Below are 23674 nucleotides of genomic sequence, written 5' to 3' on the forward strand. Positions count from 1 at the left end.
TGTGTTGCACTATGAGAGAAACTAACTTATACAAGGCCATAAGTGTTCACATATACTTAAACTTTCGCCAATCATGCACCCAAAGCTCCTAATATCAAGCTCTTATATGCATAATGCATTAGATACTTATACATTAACTCTTATACATTTTGCTTAAGTTCTTATGCTTAATGCATACGCATAAGAGCTAACACAACGGTCTTATGCATAATGCATTAGCTTTTTTTGCATTAAGTATAAGCATGCGAGATTTTATGCATAATACATTAGTTTTTGTACATTAAGTTTAACCATAATCTCTTAAGCATAACCTCTTATATGCATTAAGTATAAGAGCTAATATATTAATGCATTATGTGTAGGAGCTTTGCATTAACTCATTTGTATATTAAGCAAGCACTCTATGCATGGTTTATGCTTTACTTGGATTTTTCTAATTGTATAACAGGCTACATGGCAAAACCTATGAAGAGAAAGCGCATATCTACTAGCCCTATACAACCAACTATATTGTTTGAAAAGGACGATGATCCGCTTGAATAATGAACTGCAATCCATCTAATCTATATAGATCATGTTGAATTGAACGATGATTGTTGCACGCAGACAAGGAGTTGTTGGGACGAAGGGATTGCATATGATATTTAATTTCTTGGGCATATACTAAATAAGAAGAAGGAAAAAAAGGCCTTAAAAATAGTAGCTAGCCGATAGTAACCCATTTGATGTTCAATTTCGAAATGAACTACAGGTCGCTACTTATATTTGTTGCTAATGGGTCATCCAATTATAGTGTTTGTAATAGTGTTATTAGCTTGGCACACGTGTAATATAAATCACCTTAGGATTAGCAAAATAATCCTCTTATTATCTTGGGCACATGTGTAATATAAATCATGCTAGGAAATTGCCCTCAACACATTCCCGCACACTAGAAAACTGGAACCTGAAACCTTAATACATTAACGTAGGCTTTTAACCCTAGAGCATATGAAATCATTTTACAATTGGTATTGTGTTGTGAAGCGCAAAGAGATCCAAGAGAAGCAACGAGAGAAAATCCCAGCAAAGCAAGAGGCGTGGCTAAGAAGCTGTTTAATTTTGGCAAAACAAAGGTTTTACAACCTTTGGAAATCGTTTCACTTTGGAGATCCACTCTAAATCAAATTATCAATTTCCATTTTTCACTTATAATCCTCTATTGAGATGGTTAACTTAGACTAATTATTTTTCAATTTGATTATGATAAAGTATTTTTAACTTTTCAGCCTCAACATAATTTGTGATATGATATCAAAAAAAGTCATTGTTTTAAAAGTCATGTATCAAAGAAGGTAAGGAGTGCAATCTCAACTTAATTTGTGATATGATATCAAATGAAGTCTTTTCATTTTAAAAGTGATCCATATCAATTATATCCATTTATCAATGAAAGTAAGGAGTGCATTATCACGTTCCTCCTTATAAACCTAGAAGTCTAAGAAGATTGCATCTACTATTTCTCAAGTTTCTGCTCAAGGTGAGCTTCAACCAGAGAAGGCTTCTCATATTTGCTTGCAAAATGCAGATATTAATAAACTAATAGCAGCAGTCTTTACTGCACAGGATAAAACTCCATTGCAATATTTAACTACTGTGATTATTGAAAAAAATGGATGGCTATTAAGTGTTGTGCTGCCTTGAAAAAAGGAGCATAGTTAGTGCGAATGCATAAGTACGCAAGCCATGTTAGGGTATGTAATTCTGCCTAAAGTGGAGATCTGGGAAGGGAAATGCAAGCAGTGGAAATAGCATGGCAAAGAACGAGGACAGTTTGAGCACGTCCTCGTATTATAAATAAATACCTTGAATACATACGACACTAAGTATACCTTGAGTCTGTCCTTGAAACCCCTCCTCGCCCACAATAGGGAGAACAAGAAGTCACCTTGGGTTGTTACGATTCTATCGAGAAGAACCGACGCCTTGCTCTCAAGGATTGCAATTATTTCGAAGGTGAACCTTCCTCCAACGTCAACAATCTTAGCTCCCAAAGTTGGTATGCTCCAACTCTTAAACAGGGAATGTCCTTTTATTGGGGGGGCCCACGCCTGACGTAAGCCGGGATCCCTTGTCCAGTGAATTATTGATCGAAATTCCGAGACACGTCTTCGTATGATGCCTTTAAAACGACAATAATTGGATGTCATAGGTGTCTCAGTAATTTGATTCCTGTCCAGGGTCACCACCAATACATTTGCACTCATGCATGCACACAGATGCACCCAGCACCGGTTTATGTGGGAAGACATTTTAAAAAAAAAACATAATAGTAAGTTTCTACCATGTCTCCAAAAGAAAAACGGTAGTTGTAAGTTTCTACCAGGTGCCCACAGGAAAAACAGAAATGTAAGTTTCTAGCATGTGCCCACAGGAATAACAGGAAGAAGTCTATGATGAAGGATACCACAAGGTTTGTTTACTCTATGCAACCTAGCCATTGAACAAAATCTGTAGAAGAAAATATAAGCACCAACAAGTCACCAGCCTAGAAGTAGCAGTTTAAGAAGAGCCATTCTAATGTAGAGACCATTCTTGGCTTGACGGAAGTATGCTGCCCGAGGGTCTGCATCAACTTCAGCAGTAATCTGCACAATATCGTTATTAAGTTTTCCCATCTGTGTCTCTCTATACGTGCATGCATGAGCATGTGCAAGTGACGCCATGTGAGTGAACAAGCAAAAACGCATGCATGTGAAGTTCACAATGATCATACATCTATGGCCTTCAATTTTACCTCATCAAGCCGTGGGAGAGGATCACCTGTGCCTGAGGGCAGTCCCAAAGGCAATGTCTCTGTGTCTCCATAGGGTGGCTGCATCGGACGCAGGCCGCCGGAAGACCGCTGTAAACAAGCCAAGTGCCAACTGCTGAGCCCCTGTGGGCGACCAGCCACTGAAAAGCCGAGATCCTGCGGGCCTGTCGACTAGCCCAGAGCCGAGCCCAGAAATCCTCCAGGAACTCCTGTGATAGTCCCTGCAATCGCCAATGCCCCGCTGCCGCTGGAGAAACCGTCCTCCTCGCCGTCAAAATATGCCGTCCCAGCCGAACAGTATACTGGAAAAATGTGATCTCTGTGGCCTCAAGGGATGCATAAGGATCATGCCACTCGTACTCTCCGGGGTCCCACTGTAGCCGGGCCAAGGGGCGCGCTGCATATGCCCATATGCGCCAATCCGGGAGCACGTCATCAAGGTCGGGGTCAATATGCCACTTCCGAGAAGCGGCAGCCACTACCCGAATCCTCTGAAAGGTGCACTCTGCAACCAAAGGCGACTCCACCTCCACTCTCTGGAGTCTGCCCTCATCCTGAATCTCATAATAGAGGCATCTGCCATCCTCAGTGCTAGCTCTGACAGCAATCAGGATCTCCAACTGTGTAAAGGCTCCCATCCACCGTGGGGCCACTGGCTCGAGAGGTGTGAACCACTCCTCTGTAAGTGCCTCCTGAATATCATCCCTCATAATCAACCCCCCTCTGAAGTGACTCAGCCTCTCCAACTGGGTCTCCTCTGGTAGACTGCAGAAAGCCTGCCAGTCTCCAAAACTACGAGCTGGGCCTGCCGCTAAAGGTCCCCAGGCTAGACGAGGCCGAGAACCCAGCATATGACCCTGCTCTGTACGAACCGCTGGGCTCCAGATGAGCGGCTGCCTGGCCCGCTCCTCAACACAAGAAGGAGGCCGCTGAGAGAGCCCCGGTCTCAGCAGCTCCCAAGCTCTCAGGATACTCAAAGCAAATCTGTCCTCCCATCCTCTACTGAGGCCTGTCCTCCTCATCTCTATGAAGATCCAACGAATCTCTGGTGCCCAAGTACCCCCTGCAGGAGGCGCCCGGGCCTGCAGTCGCTGCAAGAGGAGCTCTTTCCAAGGCTCAGCGCCTGGAAGCAACCCCCGAACAATAAGCTTCCCCAATAAGGCTCTACTCTGATCAACTGGATCTATAATGCCCAAACCGCCCTGAGCCAGCGGAAGTGTAATAACTGCCCATGCAACCTTTGCGCGAGCTGGCTGACCGTCCCGCCCAGACCACAGAAAGTTCCTGATGAGCCTCTGTACCTGGCTGATGCAAGAGCTCGAGAAAATCCAGCAAGACGTAATGTACCACATAGTCGCTAACAGCACCTGATTTGCCACCACCACCCTCCCAGCCAAGGATAGTCGAGCTGTACTCCAATACAATAGCTTCTTCCGAATGCTCAGAAGAAGCGGGGCAATCTGCTGCTCAGGTGACAAATCGAGGCCAATCTGGCATCCCAAATACCGCACTGCTGTGCCTGGAGGAATCCATCTAAAACCGGGGTCCGGGCTCCATGCCGGAGTGGGAGCACTACTGATCCAAAAGGCCACTGTCTTGCGCCAATTGATCAATGCTCCCGAAGCTGCACTAAAAACCTGGAGCGACTGCTCTGCCCGAATAAGATTGGCCTCTTGGCCATGCAAAAATAAGCCCGTGTCGTCTGCAAACTCAGCATCAAGCAAATCCTCCCCCCGGACTGGGAGCTGGAGTCCTCTCAAACCAACCTCCTCTGCCGTCAAATACATACTCATAGCCTCCGCAAAGAAGAGAAAAAGGAAAGGAGCGAGAGGACACCCCTGACGGACTGATCTGGTCAGCTCAAAACTCGGCCCCCGACCTCCTGCAATCAGCACCTGGCTGCGAGCTGTGGAATACAAAGCTGCCACCCCTCTGATCCATCCTGGCTCAAAGCCCAGGCGTAGCATAGTGCCCTCTAAGAATCCCCAATCAACTCTATCGTATGCCTTCTCAAAATCGAGAAGCATCACGACCAAGTCCTCGCCAAGAAACCTAGCTCGGGCCGTCGCCTCCCAGAAGGTAAAGATGTTGTCAAGGATACTGCGCTCCTTGACAAATCCTGTCTGAGTAGCATGAATCAACTCCCCCAGGAAGGGCTGGATCCTCAAACTCAAGGCCTTTGCTAAGACCTTGTAGACAGTATTGAGGATCGTAATAGGCCTCCAATGCCGAATGTCATCCGATACGCCCTCCCCCTTGGGGATAAGATAGATCAAGCCCTCTGAAAAGCTCTGCGGCATCACCCCAGTGTCCAAAACATGCTGAAAGCCCCTGCGGAGGCCTGGCCCCAAAAGGTCCCAATAGCGCATAAAAAAGGCCGGCGTCAGTCCGTCCTCCCCTGGGCAACTATGTCGCGGCAGGACCCTCAAGGAGAGGCTGGTCAAGTTGGCTGGTCATTTATTTAATAAAGTTTATATTTATAAATGACAATAAATGCTAAATAAATACAAGAAAATATGAAAAAAATACCAAATAAATCCTAGTAAATTCCCTAAGGCTTCTGGGATGTTCTAAATGATGCACAGGCATATGAATGCATATTCTGCAAGATGCAGAGTGCTTTCTAATGCAAACCCTATGGCTTCTACTGACTCTACATGCATGAATGATTCCCTCCAAGTGGGTTAAGGCACTTGACTGACTGACTGACCCGCTAAGGTTGAGGAATGACCTACGTTGCTTGTGCCTAACTTATCCTGGACTGAGGATGTACAATGGGGTCACGGCGTACGACAAATATCATCCTACTGGGTTCTAATACTGTACAACTGTTGCACTGCTGATGATGAGCCGGTTTGTCACCATGCACTGAGTGCAGAGTGCATGTGACATTCCCTCCTGCTTAGCTTGGCGGCAGGTTCATGGCTTCCAAGCCAACAACTGGTACTCCTGGAAGAACTCCTCGTCTAGCCATACGACTTCATGGGTGCCTCGATCTCGGAATTTCGTATAGAACTGACGTATCCGTCAACCGGAACCATGCTTCCATCGATGAAGAAGGATCTCCTCGGGCTCAATAACTTTTGCTTTGTCTACCACGTCTGGGTGCTGTTCATTTGAAACATCAAACACGTCTGGACCAACATATGGTTTTAGCCAAGAAACATGGAAAACATCATGAATTGTCCAACTAGTAGGCAACTTTAACTTCATGGAGACATCACGTAACTTCTTAATTATTGGAAAAGGGCCAAAACTACGGAATGAAAGCTTGGGACAACGTTTGCCCACTTGTTTCAATCTCTGTTTCATGATACGCAAATAGACCCAATCCCCTTCCTTGAAGTGGACATCTCATCTAGACTTATTTGCCTGTCTGCTATATGCTTCCTGAGCTTTGGTCAAGCGGTCCTTGACCGACTCAATGATCTCAGAAAATGCTTTCGTGGTTTTATTAGCCTCTAAAGATGGAGACACCATTCTCGTCAAAAGAGAAGAAAAACGGCGACCAAAGGCTGCTTCATATGGAGTCCATCCGACACTGGATGAATGAGTGTCGTTCAAGATAGCTTGGACCAATGGAAGATAATGTTCCCATTTGGACTGCTGGGCATGATAGTATGACTTGAGAACATCAAAGGCCAACTGGTTATAAATTTCTATTTGGCCATCTGTCTACGGATGGAATGCACTAGACAACTGCAACTTAGTTCAGAAGTTTTCAAATAATGCCCTCCAGAAACGCGAGGTAAACTTGGAATCTCTATCTGATGTTATGGTGCTAGGCAAACCACAAACTGGATACCAATGCTTGAGAAACAGACGGGCTACGTTCTCGTCTGTGGCCGTATGCTTGCATGGGATGAGCATGCAGAATTTACTAAAGCGATCCACAATGGTAAAACACTGAGTGTTACGAGATCCGGTGGATGCTGGTAGAGGCCCTACAAAGTCCATAGATATGTCAATGAAAGGTCCGTCGGGGATAGGCAAAGGTTCAAGTAAACCTGCCTTCTTTGTATGGGGAACCTTGACTTTTTGACAAATCTTACAGGCTTGTACATGTGTCCTCCAACTAGGGAGTCATGGGCATCGTGGAGAAGAGCGGAACGCTTTTCCCGAGTAACACAGAGACAGTTCTTGTAGAACAACCCGTTTTGTACTGAATAGTGGCCAGGCTCAAAATCGAGGGCCAAACTGTACTGAGTACCAAACTCAAGGGAGTCGGCATATTGGTCTTTCATACTATCTAAGTCCTTTCCCATGATTTCGAGAATGGTAGATTCTTCGACTGCCTGGATGCTGGACTTTCGACTAAGAGCATCTCCTACTGGGTTATGCTTACCAGGAATGTATTCAATCATACCTCCAAACTATTGGAAGATTTGACTCAACCTGGCCTATCGATCACTCCACTGGGCACTTGGCACAGTCTGAAGCCACTTAAGTGCTTGGTGGTCTGTTTTCACTGTGAAAGCCTGTCCATAAAGAAAAGGCTTCCAATGCTGGAGCATTGTGATCACACCCAAAAGCTCTTTGTCATATACCGAATAATTCTTTTCGGCAACAGCCAACTTTCTACTGTAATATGCCACGGGTCTATTGCCCTGCTGGAGGACTGCACCTATGGCTACATTGCTGGCATCGGTGATGACCTCGAAAGGTTCGTCCCATGATGCTAACTTTAATACAGGTGCTTCTAAGGGAGCTTTCTGGAGTGCACGGAATGCATCAAGCGCCTTGCCTATAATAACTGAGACTTTCTGCTTGCGAGTATTCACCCCCTTGAGCAAGGCCGTAAGAGGTGCTGCAAGGTTGGAAAACTAATGTACATGGGTACTATAGGCCTGACAAAGACCTACGAATGAATGGATTTCTTGGGCGGATCTTAGGAATGTCCCAATCTAAGATCTCTTGAACCTTTGATGGATCCAGTCTAATCCCATCGGAACCGATGATGTAGCCCAAATACTGAACTTCCTTAACACCAAAGACAGACTTTTTAGCGTTTATGTAGAGCTGATTATCTCGCAAAAGTTGCAAGACTTTCTCCACATCTTTCTCATGCTCCTCCGCAGTGGCTAATAAGACTAGTATGTCATCAAGGAATATGAAAACACACTTCCCAATGTGGACTGCGAAAATCCTAGACATCATCTTATTGAAGGTTGCGGGTGCATTGTAAGCCCAAAAGGCATGACTACAAACTCGTAGTGACCACGCTCTGTCCGAAAAGTTGTTTTTTGGAATGTCAGCTTCAAAAATGCGGACCTGATGGTAACCACTCTTGAGGTCGACCTTAGTGAAAAACTTAGCACCGTCTAAACGCTCCAAAATGTACTCTATCCTTGGCATAGGAAACTTATTCTTGATAGTGACTTTGTTTAATGCCCTATAGTCTACACAAAGGCGTGCAGACTTGTCCTTCTTTTGGACAAATCGGATAGGTGCCGCAAATGGGGAGGAAGAAGGCCGAATGAATCCGGCTCGGAGAAGCTCACATAACTGCTTTTCTAACTCGCCCTCCAAAGTCTTGGAAAGACGATAGGGAAACCTGCTAGGAGGATCTACCCCAGGAACCAAATCAATGTGATGGTCCTCAGGACGAGAGCGTGGAAGACTGGGAGAGAGATCGTCCCTAAGCATAATGTCCTTATGTCTGGATAGGAGGTCTGCCAACCGAGGGGCTGAAGATGTAACGGATGCTACTAATGAGGGAGAGGCTGTTAGAGCACGAACATAAAGGAGTGCTCCTTCTGCTCCCTTGCGGATAGCTCGTCAAGCCTGGAGATGCGAAATAAATGAGATGCCAAGAATGCTTCTATCCCCACGAATCATGACAGGCTCAGGAAAACCTTTACAAATAGTAAAAGTGTCCTGCCCCCAAACGGGAATAGGCTCATACTGACGGAACCACTGAATTCCTAAGATCATGTCACACCCCAACAAAGGTGAGACGATGAAATCTCGTTGAAATGAGGCCTTCTGAATTTCAAAGGCAAATTGTTGTGCCTTCTGGGAAATGTGGGTGCGAAGACTAGGTGTAAACCCGTCCACATCCAGATAATATGGGACTAATGTGCAGTTCAATTTATTAGCCAACTGGGGAGAGATGGCGTCTTCAGAACTACCCATATCGAAAAGGACTACAAACTGTCGGCCCTGGGCAGAGCCATAGGCTCAGATGAGACTCTTCTGAGCAGCATTGCTCTCACACTCCTGCTTAGCATCAAATACCACGGATGGCATAGGATGCATAGAAGGTAAAAGTTGAACTGCATTTGAGGTAGTAGGCGGGGCTAGAGGAGCTGGGGAGGCTGGGGCAACTGTGGCAGAAGGAGCTTTGGCGGCTTCTGCCGCTTGCCATTTGTGGCAATCCTTCTTACCATGCCCTATAATATGACAGAAAAAACATCTATTTTCTGACTGGTACTTCCTTTGCTCCTTTGGAGGAAGATAACCTCCAGTAATGCCTGCTTTAGCCTTTTCATCAGGCGTTTTCTTAGGTTCTTTATCTTTCTTACTCCCTGAACTAGAGCTATTACTGCCGTCCTTCTTAGCATCTTTAGAAGAAGCGTTATCTTTCCCTGTCTGTGCAGTTGATTGCTGCTGCTGGGGTTTGGTACTGGATGGAGATGACTGCTTGGGCTTGCCCCCGTTGAGCTTCATTTCTTCATTCTGAGCGAGAATCAAAGCCTGGTCATATGTACTTGGTTCAAAGTTACGAACTGTGAACCGAATGTTAGAGTCCAATTCACAATGAATTACTTCATCTTAGCCTGCTCAGATAACCCTAACTGCTGTGCTAAAGTAATAGCCTTACCGGAAAACTGAAGCACTGGGGATCCGTTCTGTCTGAGTCCATAGAACTGGTCTTTCACACCGGTCATGTACAGGGGCGGGAGAAATCTGGTCTTCAGGTCATGGACAAAGATGTCCCAGTCAAAGGCTGTGACACCAGTGGCCTGGTCTGTATGAATACTAGACCAATGCTGCCACCAACAAGTGACTACCTCACCAGTGAGATGGGGAGCTGCTAAGTGGACTATCTTGTGGGTTTGTGATCCTAGCTAATGGAAAATGAGCATTAAACTGATGAATAAATTGATTAACTGATGAATGATCACACTTACCATCATACTTTTTTGTGATTGCAGGAGCTCGAATGTGACTATTTCTATCTGATTTCTGAAAAACCCCATGTGCTCCTACCATGGCATTTTTTGGGTGCTGCTATAGCTGAGGCAGAGGCAAAGGAGGAGACGGAGCTGAGTGGCGCTGGAGGTACAGCAGCAGGAGCATAAGAGGGCAGCAACGGAGGCAGCTGTAGATGGTCAAGCAAAAGCAGCAGCAGGTCATCGGGACAATGGTGTACGGCAGCGGCTGCCAGCAGCAGCAGACACAGCAGGGCGGTGGGCAGCAGCTCGTTGGCGACGATCAAGGGCAGCACTTGCAGGTCATCGTGGTCGGCGAGCAGATACAAAGCTAGCAGTGCAGGTCGGCAGCTGGCCGAGGGCAGCAAAGGCAGCTCTGCCATGGGGCGACAGTGGTGGAGGTGGGCACTAGAGTTGTAGATGTGGTGCTGACACGGTGCAGCCAGGTGGGAGCAGAATGTGACGGATAGTGAGACGGCAGCATCACTGATGGGCGCCAGGCTGAAACCCTAAAATCAGAGAAACCCTAAACATGCTCAGATACCAATTGTAGGTTTAAGGTTTACACAGGTACAAGACTAATCTATGCTGGATCAAAGAGATCCATGGTGTATGTGGAGAGAGAGAGAGAGAGAGAGAGAGAGAGAGAGAGAGAGAGAGTATTGCATAACTCAATGATATGATTAGATTGATAGAAGCGATGTTCACTCACCAAGTACAATGCTTTTGTAGGCTTGCAGCCTTATTTCTTTTGACCCATACAAATATCACACTCTAATAATAAGTGAATGTCACATGGCACACTCAACTTATCCGCTTAAAAGAGTGTGTTCACACACTACTATTTAGGTCTCACACACATAAACAGGGGTTCACACACACGAGGGGACACACATGAGACTTTAAATCCCGACAGCGCTTAGTGTGAACAGGTGGCCAGGTGTGACTGCAACTTTATTGGGTTTGTGTGCTAGCCAACCAGCAAGACAGCCAACCGACCAGCCCTAGAACAGCCGGCCAGCCCTACTGGATCATACAAACAGGCCAATGGGGTGCAGATGACGCCGTGCAAGAAGAATCCTACACCAGATCTGCAGAGCCCAAAGCCCACATCAGGAGCAGTAAGAGGTGTATTGAGGATCAACTGAAGGGCATTTTCCACGAGCAAGATCTAGCCTAGGAACAGCCTGTTAGCACATTCATCCCCAGTTTCTGCCCATATTTGGTGTCCCTTTTGGTCCCTTTTCATGGCCCTTAATTGTGGGCTGGCCACCCCTTCTTTTGTATATTTTTCTGGGATTTTTCCCAAGCTGGAAATATTCTTCCCAGTCGGCCAGCTGCATTGTACCCAGTCGGCCAGCCCCTCTTACCTATAAATAGGTGGGCTGGCCTCTCACTTTTTCATCTTGCCTAGTCTTTCTTTTGCTTCCTCACTTATGAGACACTTTCTGTCTCTTGCTTGGGACTGTATCATTTCAGTATATTCAGCATAGTTGCTCCATATCTCTCTCTCTCTCTCTCTTGCACTCTCTGCTCAGCACACTCTAGTGATTATTTGCTTCCGCTATGTGCACTCATTCATGGTATCATCGCTCCCGGTTCAGCGATTCTCTCTGCTGCCCCAGATTGTGCCCTATCTACAGCCCCTTCACCTCTGCGTTTTTCTCAGATTTGCAGCCCTCCGGATGCTGCGTTTTATGGACAGTTTGCTGCTGATTGCTTTTCCTTCACTTTGGCTTCATCGCTTACAGCCCGAAGGTACTTTCTTATCAGCGTTTTTCTCTACTTGGATTCTGGAACCAGTCGGCCTGTATTTTCAGGACTACAGCCCCTCTTTGGCTGCGTTTTCCTCTCCAGTGGACATTCCCTTTGCAGAGGGGGTCTTGTGGTGGTTCTGGCTTTGGTGGCAACCTTGGTACCTGTGGTGGACACTCCTTCCGAGATTGTGCATATTTCTGAGATTGAGCTATCAGCCCTACGTGGCGTGGATCTCTTGGGTTTGGCTTGTTACACCTGCCAATGTTACCCCTCCCACCCTCGCTTCTGCTGGTGTGACTCACGCACAGATTGATATTTGGCAGGCGAATGATCGTCGTGTTTTCTCCTTTTTGATGTTGAATTGTCAAGATTCTGTTCTCTCTCATGTGCGTACAACAGATGCTGCACACAAAGTTTGGAAGGCATTTGCAGATCTCTACAAAATTAAGTCTCCGGGTTGGATTTTGGCGTTGGAAAAGCAGCTTATGAACTTGTCAGTTTCTGCCTTTCCATCTTTATCTACTTTCATCTCGAAGATGAAAGATCTACGGGACCAGCTTGCTATTTGTGGCAAGGATATCTCTACAGAGGATATGGCTATTCGGCTTCTGTCCAAGCTTCCACAGAGGTTTGATGCTTATTTGCAGTCTCTTGTTTCTTCTCCTCATCCTGTTCCAGTTACTTGGGAGGAAGTTCTCCCCTCCATTATGCAAATTGAGTCTCCCTTTGAGGAGCGGTCTGGCACCTCTGGTGGTTCTTATGGAGCTTTGGCTGCACGAGATAAAGGGAAGAATCTACAGAAGAAAGGGAAAGGGGGTTTTGACAAGAACTCCAAGGATAACGACAAGGATAAAGACAAAGACAAGTAGATCTTCTAAAAACAACGACATTGAGTGTTATTATTGTGCAAGAAGAGTCATAAATCACCCCAATGTCACAAGAAGAAGCGGGATGACGAAGCAAAGAACTCTTCCTCGACAACGATGTCTCAGACCAAGAAGGATGATGGTATTCTTCTATTAGCAGGTACTCGTCGTATACTTGATCTTGTGACTTCTCAATCGTGGTCGTGGATTGTGGATAGCGGTGCTATTGCTCACATGACACCCCATCGAGATTGGTTCGAGGACTTCACTGCCAGGATAGGCGAGATCACTTTCGGTGATTCTTCTTCCGTGATAGTGCATGGACATGGCACCATCCCCTTCTTCCGCTCCTCCGAGGACAAGATGTACTTCTCTGACGTTTTGTACATTCCAGATTTGGCATTTAACCTTTTGTCAGTGAGTGCTCTTACAGCTCAGGGTGCGAAGGTGATCTTCTCTCGCTATGAGATTACCATTCATGATAAGGAGACTGGAAGCATCTTGGCTCAAGGAGTCCAAGATAGTGGTCTGTGTACAAGTTAACCACTTTGCTTTCTTTTGGTTCTTCTTCTGCTCTTTGGCATGCTCGGTTTGGCCATTTGAGTTATCAGCTTCTACAGTGAGCTTCGAAGGATGGGTTGGTTGAGGGTTTACCGACCATAAAGGCTCCATCTTCTGTTTGTTCCTCTTGTTTATAAGGGAAGCAACACCGAGCCGCCTTTTCGAAGGAGGCGACACACAGATCTTCAACATCACTTGCTCTTGTTCATGCAGACTTATGTGGTCCTATGAGTAATGCATCTTTGAGTAAGGCGTTGTGCATGCTCGTGATGGTGGATGACTTCTCCAGATATACTTGGGTCTTCTTTCTGAAGTCCAAGGATGAGGCTTTTCAGCACTTTTGTGGTTGGAGAGTTGAGGTGGAAAAAGAGACCGGTTCCTCGGTCAAGGCTCTCAGGACTGACAGAGGGGGTGAGTTTCCATCCCAGGAGTTTCAACAATATTGCACGGCTCATGGCATTCGGAGACAGCTTACTACAACATATACTCCATAGAATGGAGTTGCAGAGAGGAAGAATAGGACCATTATGGAGATGGCCGGTGCTATGAGCATTCTTCATTACCTCGACGTTTCTAGGCTGAGGCCGCTTCCACTACTGTCTACATTCAGAAAAGGTCTCCTATTGCTGCTCTTCTAGATAAAACTCCATATGAGGCTTTCCATGGTGAGAAGCCCTCTGTTGTTCATTTTTGAGTATTTGGTTGTTCGGCATATGTACATGTGCCTAAGGACCATCGCTCCAAGTTGGACTCGAAGTCATAGCGGATGAATTTTCTCGGATACAGCACTGTGTCCAAGGCATATTGCCTTTTTGATCAACACGCCGGCAAAATTGATGTGAGCCATGATGTGGTGTTTGACGAGACTCCTACATCTTCAGAGAGGGGTGGTGAGCTTCTTCTTCCTCCGCCTCCTCCTCCTCCTCCTCGTCCTCCCTCTGCTTCTGTTACACCTCCAGCTGTGGATTCTCAATCAGATGATGATGACTCTGCTCCTCCTCCAGCGAGTTCGAGCAGATCTGTGCCTAGATGGTATTTTCAGACAGTTCGTGATTCTGGGTTACGTGAGCTTTCTTCTGCTCCTCCGCCCGGTTCTCTCAAGCGATCTTCCAGAGTTTCAAGGAAACAAATTCATGAGGGCAACATGTTTGTTAACTATGCTCTTATGTCCTCTATCATTCATGGTCCTTCTCATCCCACTTCTGTGGACGAGGCTCTTTCACACGAGCCTTGGCGTCGTGCTATGCAGGCAAAGCTGGATGCTATTGAACGGAATGGCACTTGGATTTTGGTGCCTAGACCACTACAGCGTAAGGTGATTGGTGTGTGTTGGATTTTCAAATCGAAGTTCCGAACTGATGGCAGCTTGGACAAGCACAAGGCGAGGTTGGTTGCCAAGAGTTATGCTCAGCGCCCTGGAGTCGACTTCGATGAGACCTTCGCTCCGACGGCCCGGATGACTACCATTCGCACCATTCTTGCTCTTGCAAGACATCATAGATGGCCTATATTCCAGATGGACATCAAGTCGGCTTTCCTGAATGGAGAGCTTACAGAGGAGGTTTATGTTGATCAGCCGCCGCCGGGATTTGTTGTTCCAGGCAAACAAGATCAGGTGTACCGGCTGAAGAAAGCTTTATATGGTCTGAAGCAGGCTCCGCGGGCTTGGTACTAGAGGATTGATGAGTTCTTTCAGAAGCTCGGCCTACGCCGTTCTCATGCAGATTCGAACCTTTATATCCTCCTTGAGAGGGGATTGATTGTTATCATTGTGGTCTATGTTGATGACCTCATCTTAACAGGTTCTTATTCTATGAGGATCCGTTCAGTCATGGATGCTTTGGAGACAGAGTTTGAGATGACGGATCTTGGCCTTCTGCATTATTTTCTCGGCTTTGAGATTTGACAGACCCCAAAGGGCATTTTCTTCTCTCAGCAGAAGAACACACCGGAGATTCTTGACAGACTTCAAATGACTCGATGCAAACCAATATCTTCTCCTATGGATACTAGTGAGAAGCTTTCTATTCTTGATGCTTCTCCAGGGATTGCTCATGACAGTTTCGGATTCTCGTCGGTTTTTTTGGTTTGGTTGACCTACTCCCGATTGGACGTGTGTTTCGCAGTCAGCTTATTGAGTTCTTTCTCATCCAAACCCCGTCAACAGCATTGGCGGTGTGCTCTCAGGGTTCTTCGGTACTTGTGTGGCACTCAGGACTTTGGCATCTTCTATGGCCAAGGATGCACTCTTCTTGGATGGTCTGATTCAGATTGGACTGGAGATCCAAATACTCGACGTTCGACCACTGGTTGTGTTTTTTCACTTGGGTTTGGAGCCATTTCATGGAGCAGTAAAAAGCAGCCTACTATGGCACTTTCCTCTACAGAGCGGAGTATCGTCCGGTTTGTTATGATGCATGTGAGGCGATTTGATTGTGGAGATTATTGGAGGAGCTTGGGTGTCCTCCTGCCGGATCTACTCTTCTTTGGTGTGACAATCAGAGTTGCATCGCCATCGCCAAGAACCCTGTGTTTCATGCTCGTACGAAACACATTGAGATACAGTATCACTATGTTTGTGAACGGGTTCTTGCCGGAGATTTGTGTTTGGAGTATTGTCCTTCAGCGGAGAATGTAGGAAATTTGTTCACCAAGCTAGTTTCTCAGGCTTCCTTGGCTCCTCATCTTCAGCTTCTCGGAGTATGTTCAGCATCTAGTGCTGAGAGGGGGTGTTAGCACATTCATCCCCAGTTTCTGCCCATATTTGGTGTCCCTTTTGGTCCCTTTTCATGGCCCTTGATTGTGGGCTGGCCACCCCTTCTTTTGTATATTTTTATGGGATTTTTTCCAGGCTGGATGTATTTTTCCCAGTCGGCCAGCTGCACTATACCCAGTCGGCCAGTTCACCATGTCCGGTCGGCGAGCCCCTCTTACCTAAAAATAGGTGGGCTGGCCTCTCACTTTTTCATCTTGCCTAGTCTTTCTTTTGCTCCCTCACTTATGAGACACTTTCTGTCTCCTGCTTGGAACTATCATTTCAGTATATTCAGCATAGTTGCTCCATATCTCTCTCTCTCTCTTGCACTCTCTGCTCAGCACACTCTAGTGCTTATTTGCTTCCGCTCTGTGCACTCATTCACAGCCACGGAACAGTCGACCTTTTCCAGAGGTTGTAGTAATGCAAATGGATAGGAGTCAAGATTTGAGTCTAGATCCAACATTTTCCATTGTATGTAATCATCTTTTGGAAATATCCAGTAGATTAGGTCACCTTGCCTTCCGCCACACTCATGAAACATTCCGCTTTCACTGCTATGGCAATTATATATTATGATACTTTTTAATGGTCCCCCCCCCGCCCCCCCCCCCCCCCCCCCCAAAAAAAAAAAGGGTTTTTCCCATTGGTCCATTGTCAGCGTGCAGCCCATCCAGCCTGTAAGCCTACGCGGGCCTGCAAGGTGTCCAGCCCGTCACTCGTGAGCAGCCCAAGTCCAGCATATGAGCAGTGCCCCATCACCCATGCGCAATCCCTTCTGAGAGCCGGGCTCAGACCTCACGTGCCTCATCCCTCCACCCAGCAGTTGCAGATCCAAGAAATCCATTGATGATATGGCAAGCTCCCATCATAAAGGAAAGGCGCTATGGCTGCTTTGCGTTCTATTATGGAGGAGGATGGTATCAGTCCCTCACCCTCTATATATAAGTGACTGTCTGGAACAGGGTCTCCACCAACATAGGAGCCATTGCAAACTCTGCCTGGATGATCTGGTGGGGAACAGATGGCTTGCTGCCTATCATCCATGATAGCATCATGATCTGAGGATGCTCTACGCGTTGCCAATCTACCGGGGATAAATCTAGAGCCCAGAAGGAAGCCACATACATAAGTGCCAAGGTGACTAGGGTGTCAAAAAGCCAACCTTCATCTTGGCTCCTGAAAATGTGCCTCGAAACACTTCCTCTCCAACAAGGCTAGAGCTGCATATCCTCTAGTGAGGATATCCTCTATTGTCTATCGCATACAGAAGCAAGGACTAGTGAAGGTAGCTTCGAGATAGACATATGAGTGCCCCACCTCAACCCTGCTACCCATGTAAGTGTTATCTCTACACGGCCACCAACTGGATAGGAGGTGTGGAATACCATAATCTTGGGTTTCCCAAGGTTGACTGAGAGCCCCCTTTGTGTGCAAAAATCCTGTAAAGTATCCATGAGCTTCTGTAGCCCCTCCTCAAAATCTGCAATGAGTACAATATCATCAGCATGTAAAGCATCTCCTAGAAAACTCCTCCGTCTCCGGTTCTATCAATGAAGTCTGATATCTCATCTATGTGAAGTCCAAACAGGGTTGGAGATAGTGGGCATCCTTGTTTCACTCCGATGGCGCTAGAGACCTCCTCAGATAGTCCTCCCGAGCATCTCACCCTGCCAATAACTGACTCATATACGGCAATGATAGCGTAGATCATGTCAGACAGGGCCCCGAGATGCTGTAAGCGCTTTAGGAGACGGGCCCGGGGCAGTGTATCAAAAGCTTTGCGGACATCCACAAACCAGTAATATAGTCGGCGGCCATCTGCCTTGGCCTGCTCGATAATAGCTCGAAGCGTGAACATGTGATCCAGCATGGAGAAGGTCCTCCTGAATCCTGCCTGCCCTAGTGCCCTGTATCCCTCTCTCTCTACCAGTGTGCTGAGCTCACAATCAAGCATAGATCCATGGAGCTTTGCCAAGATATTGATGGTTTTGTAGTTATTAAGATCCATGGGTCTCCCACCTTATGGATAGGCGCAATAATGTGTGATGACCAGGTGGGGGGAAAGGCCTCTGAGAAGGCCCTATTAAACATATGGGCTAGGAGGGGTACTAGCCTGTCCCTTGCATAAGAGAGGTGCTCAGCCATAAGCCCCTTATGAGCCTATGATAAACCGTTCTGAAGCCTGCGTATAGCCTTCACCACCATGTCTCTTGTGAAGAAGGTGGATGTGGTGGGACGTGCGTGAGGTGGATGTGGGAGGGAGGTTGGTGGGATGTGGTATAATGCGTGTGCATATGAGTGCCAAATGTGTGGGTCTGTGATGGGGGTGGATAACTGGCATTCCCGGATCCAATGCCAAGCCTCGTCAAAATTCCCACTCAGGAAGAGTTGGTTTTATGTCCTCGTGCTGTTTATGACAATGTGCTCATTTCTTGCAGCGAGTAAGGTACCAGTTAGTCCATTAAGCTTCATGCTTTTGGATTTGGCCGATAGCTAACTCACCCAAAGGAAGTGCATGTGCAATACCGCATTCATTGTCATACCAACAATTTTGAGGCATGGTACCTGTGCGGGCTTTGGCGGTGGACCGATGGGTGTGGAAAACTGTCGATGGCACGTGTGGATGATTGTTGTGAGCTGTGAGGTGAGGGTGGTGAGGGGTGCAGATGGGTCTACATCTGAGAGACCACGGAAGAGCTGATCCGCACAGATAAGATCACAATCATGGGTGGAATGGATCTGGATGTAGTGTGAGATGGGTAGGTGGTGCATGTGCAAATGAAGGTGAAGGCGAGGTAGCTCTGGTCGGCACAAAGCAGGCATGGTGGGATGGTAAAGTCAGGTATCGACCAAACTAGTTCCGGCAATCCCATAAGACAATCAATTGTGCTGGTTCCCCCCTTGTATCGAAAACTAGTAAGCCCTCTTGATGTAAGCCACCACCCTACCATCCCATTATAGATAGCAAGGTTGTGGCGTGAGCCAAGCTGTAGGAGGCATCTCCCATAAAAAGTGATGGCTCCATCCTCCTGTGAGATCCATTGTAGCCCTATGCCATCCTGGTCTATCACCTGCAACCTAATAGGGTCCTCAAAATCATACGTCTATATTTGTTCACTCTTGGTCCTAGCATTGAAGTCCCCAAGTAAGAGGACCTTGCCTAGTCCCAAGAACCCAGTGATGGAGACTCCCTCCGCTCCTATGGGGCATATCGTGAAGAATCTGGGATGAAATTGCATATTGCAACATAGACACATCTCAAGGCCATAATCTGTAACCGAACCCACATGTAGCAGGCCTCCTCATCTCTCTCGACTATGCTAACCATGGGCTGTATAGTGTATTCTGAATAAAACCGCTACTCCTCCTAATCCCCTTCACCCCTCCTGCTGTTCAGGTTCCACCCCCCCGGTAAGCTAACTCCCACTGGTATCCCAATACATGTGGTAGTCCCCTCTCCTGGCTCTAGTGCGTCCCATTGCAGTTCCAAACTGCCATCCTCAGATGTGTGGTCCCATAGACCTTGTGTCCCCATTTGGGACGTTTGTCTATGATGATGACCTTGCCATCTCTATAAACTGCTCACTTTCCCGCCTTACAGGCTTCAAGCACCTACAGCATTCTCATTATGATTTATCCTATGCTCCACCTGTGTGGGAGTGACATCATCACCAAGATAAATTCACACACTTTTGACGGCTGGTCTATAATCCAAGAATGCTTGCCGGCTAGTGGTGTCCTTGAATTTGAGTAGTAGTCGACGGGCACATGTGGTGTCCTTGCCTACTCTCGATACATGTGGTGTCCTTGCCTACTCAGTGCATGGTGACAAACTAGCTCATCATCAACAGTGCAACATTTGTACATTATTGGAACCCAGTAGGATGATATTTGTCGTACGCCGTGACCCCATTGTACATCCTCAGTCCACGATAAGTCAGGCACGAGCTACGTAGGTCATTCCTCAGCCTTAGCGGGTCAATCAATCAATCAAGTCCCTTAACCCACTTAGAGAGAATCATTCATGCATGTAGAGTCAGTAGAAGCCTTAGGGTTTGCATTAGAAAGCACTCTGCATCCTGCATAATATGCATTCATATGCCTATGCATCATTTAGAACATCCCAGAAGCCTTAGGAAATTTACTAGGATTTATCTGGTATTTTCTTCATATTTTATGGTATTTATTTAGCATTTAATGTCATTTATAAACATAAAGTTTATTAAAGTTATGTCTAGCCAACTTGTGTCACCATTTGGTCCATCTCCATTTCTGGAGCCACTTCTATGGGACTGTCACTCCATAGAGCGGCCAAGTTTGTGCCATGTTCACATGGGGCCAGGCGAGTGTCCCATGTGAAAGGGCTAGTTTTATGGTGTCACATATAGGGGAGCCAGATCAGTGCCACCCGTGTGCGACCAGTGCTGCGTCACATGGACGGGAACCAGTTTTGAGTCACCCGTGTGTGATTTGCTTCGTGCTGTATGGACGGGAGCTTGTTGGTGCCACCCGTGTATGGCCAGGATGGTGTCTTACCTATGGGACTGTCACTCCATAGGAAGACCAGGACATATTTATTTATATTTGTCGCGCCAGTTTTGTGCCCGACACGAACCTCTTGTACAAGTTTCATGACAGGGAGATTTCGTCCATTATTTGTGCACATGCATTTATGCCTGCATGCATAAATTTGTTTTTGCATGACTTGTTTGCGTGTGTCTGCATGTTATGTCGTGCCAGTACACTGGACGAGGACGCCCCCAGTGTATCGTGGAATGCTATTTGCTGACTTGGTGGTGTGGCGTGTGAACAGGTAGTAAGTATTTTCATTTTGCCCTTTTTTATAAGTAAAATCCATAAACTAGAGTAAACCTTAATTTTTATAAGGCAATGTATTCACACCCATTTAAAAGAAGGGCTGGACATTTTTCTAGTGTGGGTGTCCATAAGTGTTAATTATGTATTAAGGTTTTATAACCTTTGATAAAGGCTTTTGCATGGAACATTTTTGGAGATTCCCCACGTGGGTGGTGACTGGCTTCTTTCTCTCTCCATCGCCTGCTCTCTTTCTTCTTCGCCTCCTTACGGCTCCTGTACCTACCTGCTTGCTGCAGTTGTACCCACCTAATAAGCTGTTGTACCTACCCCCTACATGTCCGTACTGTACCCGCCTGAAGCTGTCCACGCCTGCTATACCCGCCTGTACCTGCCTGCTGAACCCACCGCCTGCAGGGCTGCCCACGCCTGTACCTGCCTGTTGTACCCGCCTGCAGGGCTGCCCACGCCTGTACCTGTTGCTGTACAGCACCCTCATGCTCATTTACTGCCCACGTGTACCTGCTGGCTGTCCACATGTACCTGACCAATACCTGTTGTACCTGCAACTATTGGCTGCCCACGTGTACCTGCTGGCTGCCCATATGTACCCGTTGTACTTGACTGTACCTGCCTGCTGAATTCATTGTAACAGTACCTGTTGTACCTGAACACATGTGAAGTTCTTGAGGTGCTGGATTGTACCTGCTACAAATTGTACTGGTTGTATCTGGATTGTACTCACCATACCAGGTGCTCTCATATTTTTCTCATTTGTATAAATCTGAAATTTGCAAATTTAAATTCAAAGAATGCTTTAAGTTGTGTAGTGTAGGAGCATGGCATGTATATGCTGACCATGTTCAGGAAATTCTTCCTAGTGTGGCTAGTATATTTCCCTGTGTGGTGTTGTTAACCGCGCTCTCAGAGCTTCTGAGAGCCAGTGAAGGTTAGACTCACCACGGAATTTGGGAGCAAAGTTCATTGGGGAGAACCAAGCCATGTTCCCTCCGCGGTGTACCCCTTGGCCTGCGTTAGTACGGGCGTGCCTGTTGGTGCACGGTCCCGGAAGACCAGTGAAAGGCAGGTGTCCACCAATGAAGGTGGGAATGAGCCTGTGATTTGGGGCTACCCCGACCAACACCTTTTCATCGAAATGAACCAGTTTTATTTGGTTGTTTTCTCTCCCTTGTGGAGAAATCTGGCCAGTCAGGCCCGTGACACTTGTACAAATATAAATACTCCAAGGGCCGGCCCCATGCTTGTGTCATTTGTATATTTTCAGTATTTCCAGTATTTGTGTTGCTGATGTTGTTTCCATTGTTTAATAACAGTTAAATTAAGTGTTCTAAATACGTGTATATTGTCTTCCGATCTGTAAGCCTCCTGTAGGGAGCCGTCACATTCGTATCAGAGCCCGGTCGTCTCTCTTTCAATGGAAGCAAGCACGAACACTTAATTCAATGGACAAGCCAGGACAACCCATTGGAAGTGCCGAATTCGAGGGGCCAATCAAGTGCTTCACAGGATTCCGATGCACTTCATGGAAGGCATAAGCCTCTTGAGAGAGTCTATGACAGTGCATACATGGGACAGCCATCATGTGGTAAAGAAACCATGTACAAGGAAGAGCCCAATGCATTGAAAGTTGAGTTGGAGCACATGAAGAGGCTCTTGCAGGCAAAAGAGCAAGAGCTGAAATTCTTGCATGAAGACCCTCATGTGCAAAGTGTCATAGAAGCCAGGAAAGCTGATGCGATGGTGGACATGACTTTTGAGTCTATGGCTCGAGAAATGGGTAAGAAGCCAAGGGAGCTGACACTCTCTTATCTTATCCGCAAGGGTGACCTTAAAGAGGGAGAGGATGGACAGCTTATGTTCAAGAATCCACCCCGTTTGCAGCATGGAGACCCAGCCTCTCAAAGGTTGAGATCATATTTGCATAAAGAAGAAGTATCGGTCATCTCTGGCCATGCATCTACTCCTCAGGGCACAGGAGGAAACAGATTTATGCATGCTCAAGGCCATTTAGATTCCAAGAATGTATATCATGGGGACAGTGGTCGGCATGGAAGCCAAAAGACCTTGCCTATTGAGTTGTCTCGTGGCGAGACTAGACATCTTTCAGCGAGGTCACATGCACTGGGGCCACAAGAATCAAAGACCCATGTCACTTTGGCTAGTGGAACACCTATCATTGCCCATTAAGCTCATGCAGAGAGAGCTGCCCTGTTGGACAGGGGCAAGAGAAGGAGGCAAGAGCTTGAGCCTCATGCCAAAAAGCTCAAGGAGTTCAAGGCAGGGGACAAGTCCGTGAAATTTGATGCCTTTCATGGAGAGTATGATGCCTCTAAGGTGCTAGCTTTTGTGGCCCAGTTTGATATTGCTTTTAGTGATGAGGACTTCACTGAGAAGTCCAAAATTCGTCATGCAAGCATGTTCTTGAAGGGGACAGCTGCCCATTGGTGGATCACTGAAAAGACCACCAAAGACCCCATTTGCACTTGGAAAGAGTTTAAGGACAGATTTTATGCCCAATTCTTGCCTCCTAATGCGGAGCAAACTCTCACCCAAAAGTGGGATAGACTTGAGCAAAAAGATAATGAAAGTGTACAGCAGTATGTAAGTTTGCAGTATGTCAATAAGTTTTGGAAAGTGTTGCTTGAGGTAACTCCCTTTATGCAACTCTCCGAGGATGAAAGAAAGAGGAAGTTTCGCTCCGGATTGCAACCAGCTTATCGTTCGGACATTGAATTGCACCCGAAACACACTCTACAACAGCTTATAGCCTCTGCTCTTGCTATGGAGCAATTGGTGCTCAAAATTAAGCAAGATCAAGGGGGTTCTAAGGGCAAAGAGAAGGTTGTACCAAACGTGCAAAAAGGTGGACAGCCACCTAAAAAGAGCTTCCGGGATGTCCTGAAGGGAGGTAAAGCTGAAAATACCTCATCCAAGAATCATGGGCCAA

General features: G+C 46.7%; 1 protein-coding gene across 1 annotated transcript in view; it reads right to left on the reverse strand.

Annotated features, from left to right (window-relative positions):
• Positions 1-2091: 2091 nt before the first annotated feature.
• Positions 2092-23674, reverse strand: part of LOC147639383 (aspartate carbamoyltransferase 1, chloroplastic-like) — an 82718-nt gene continuing 61135 nt past the window's right edge. The window contains exon 4 of the mRNA XM_086790739.1: positions 2092-2627. Within this exon, the coding sequence (XP_086646865.1) occupies positions 2520-2627 (108 nt within the window). The 3' untranslated portion in view covers positions 2092-2519. The remainder of the gene's footprint in view (positions 2628-23674) is intronic.

The sequence above is a fragment of the Cibotium barometz genome, chromosome 4 (genome assembly GCF_041138505.1).
Source record: "Cibotium barometz isolate CiBa-2024 chromosome 4, ASM4113850v1, whole genome shotgun sequence".
Classification (NCBI taxonomy): Eukaryota; Viridiplantae; Streptophyta; class Polypodiopsida; order Cyatheales; family Cibotiaceae; genus Cibotium; species Cibotium barometz.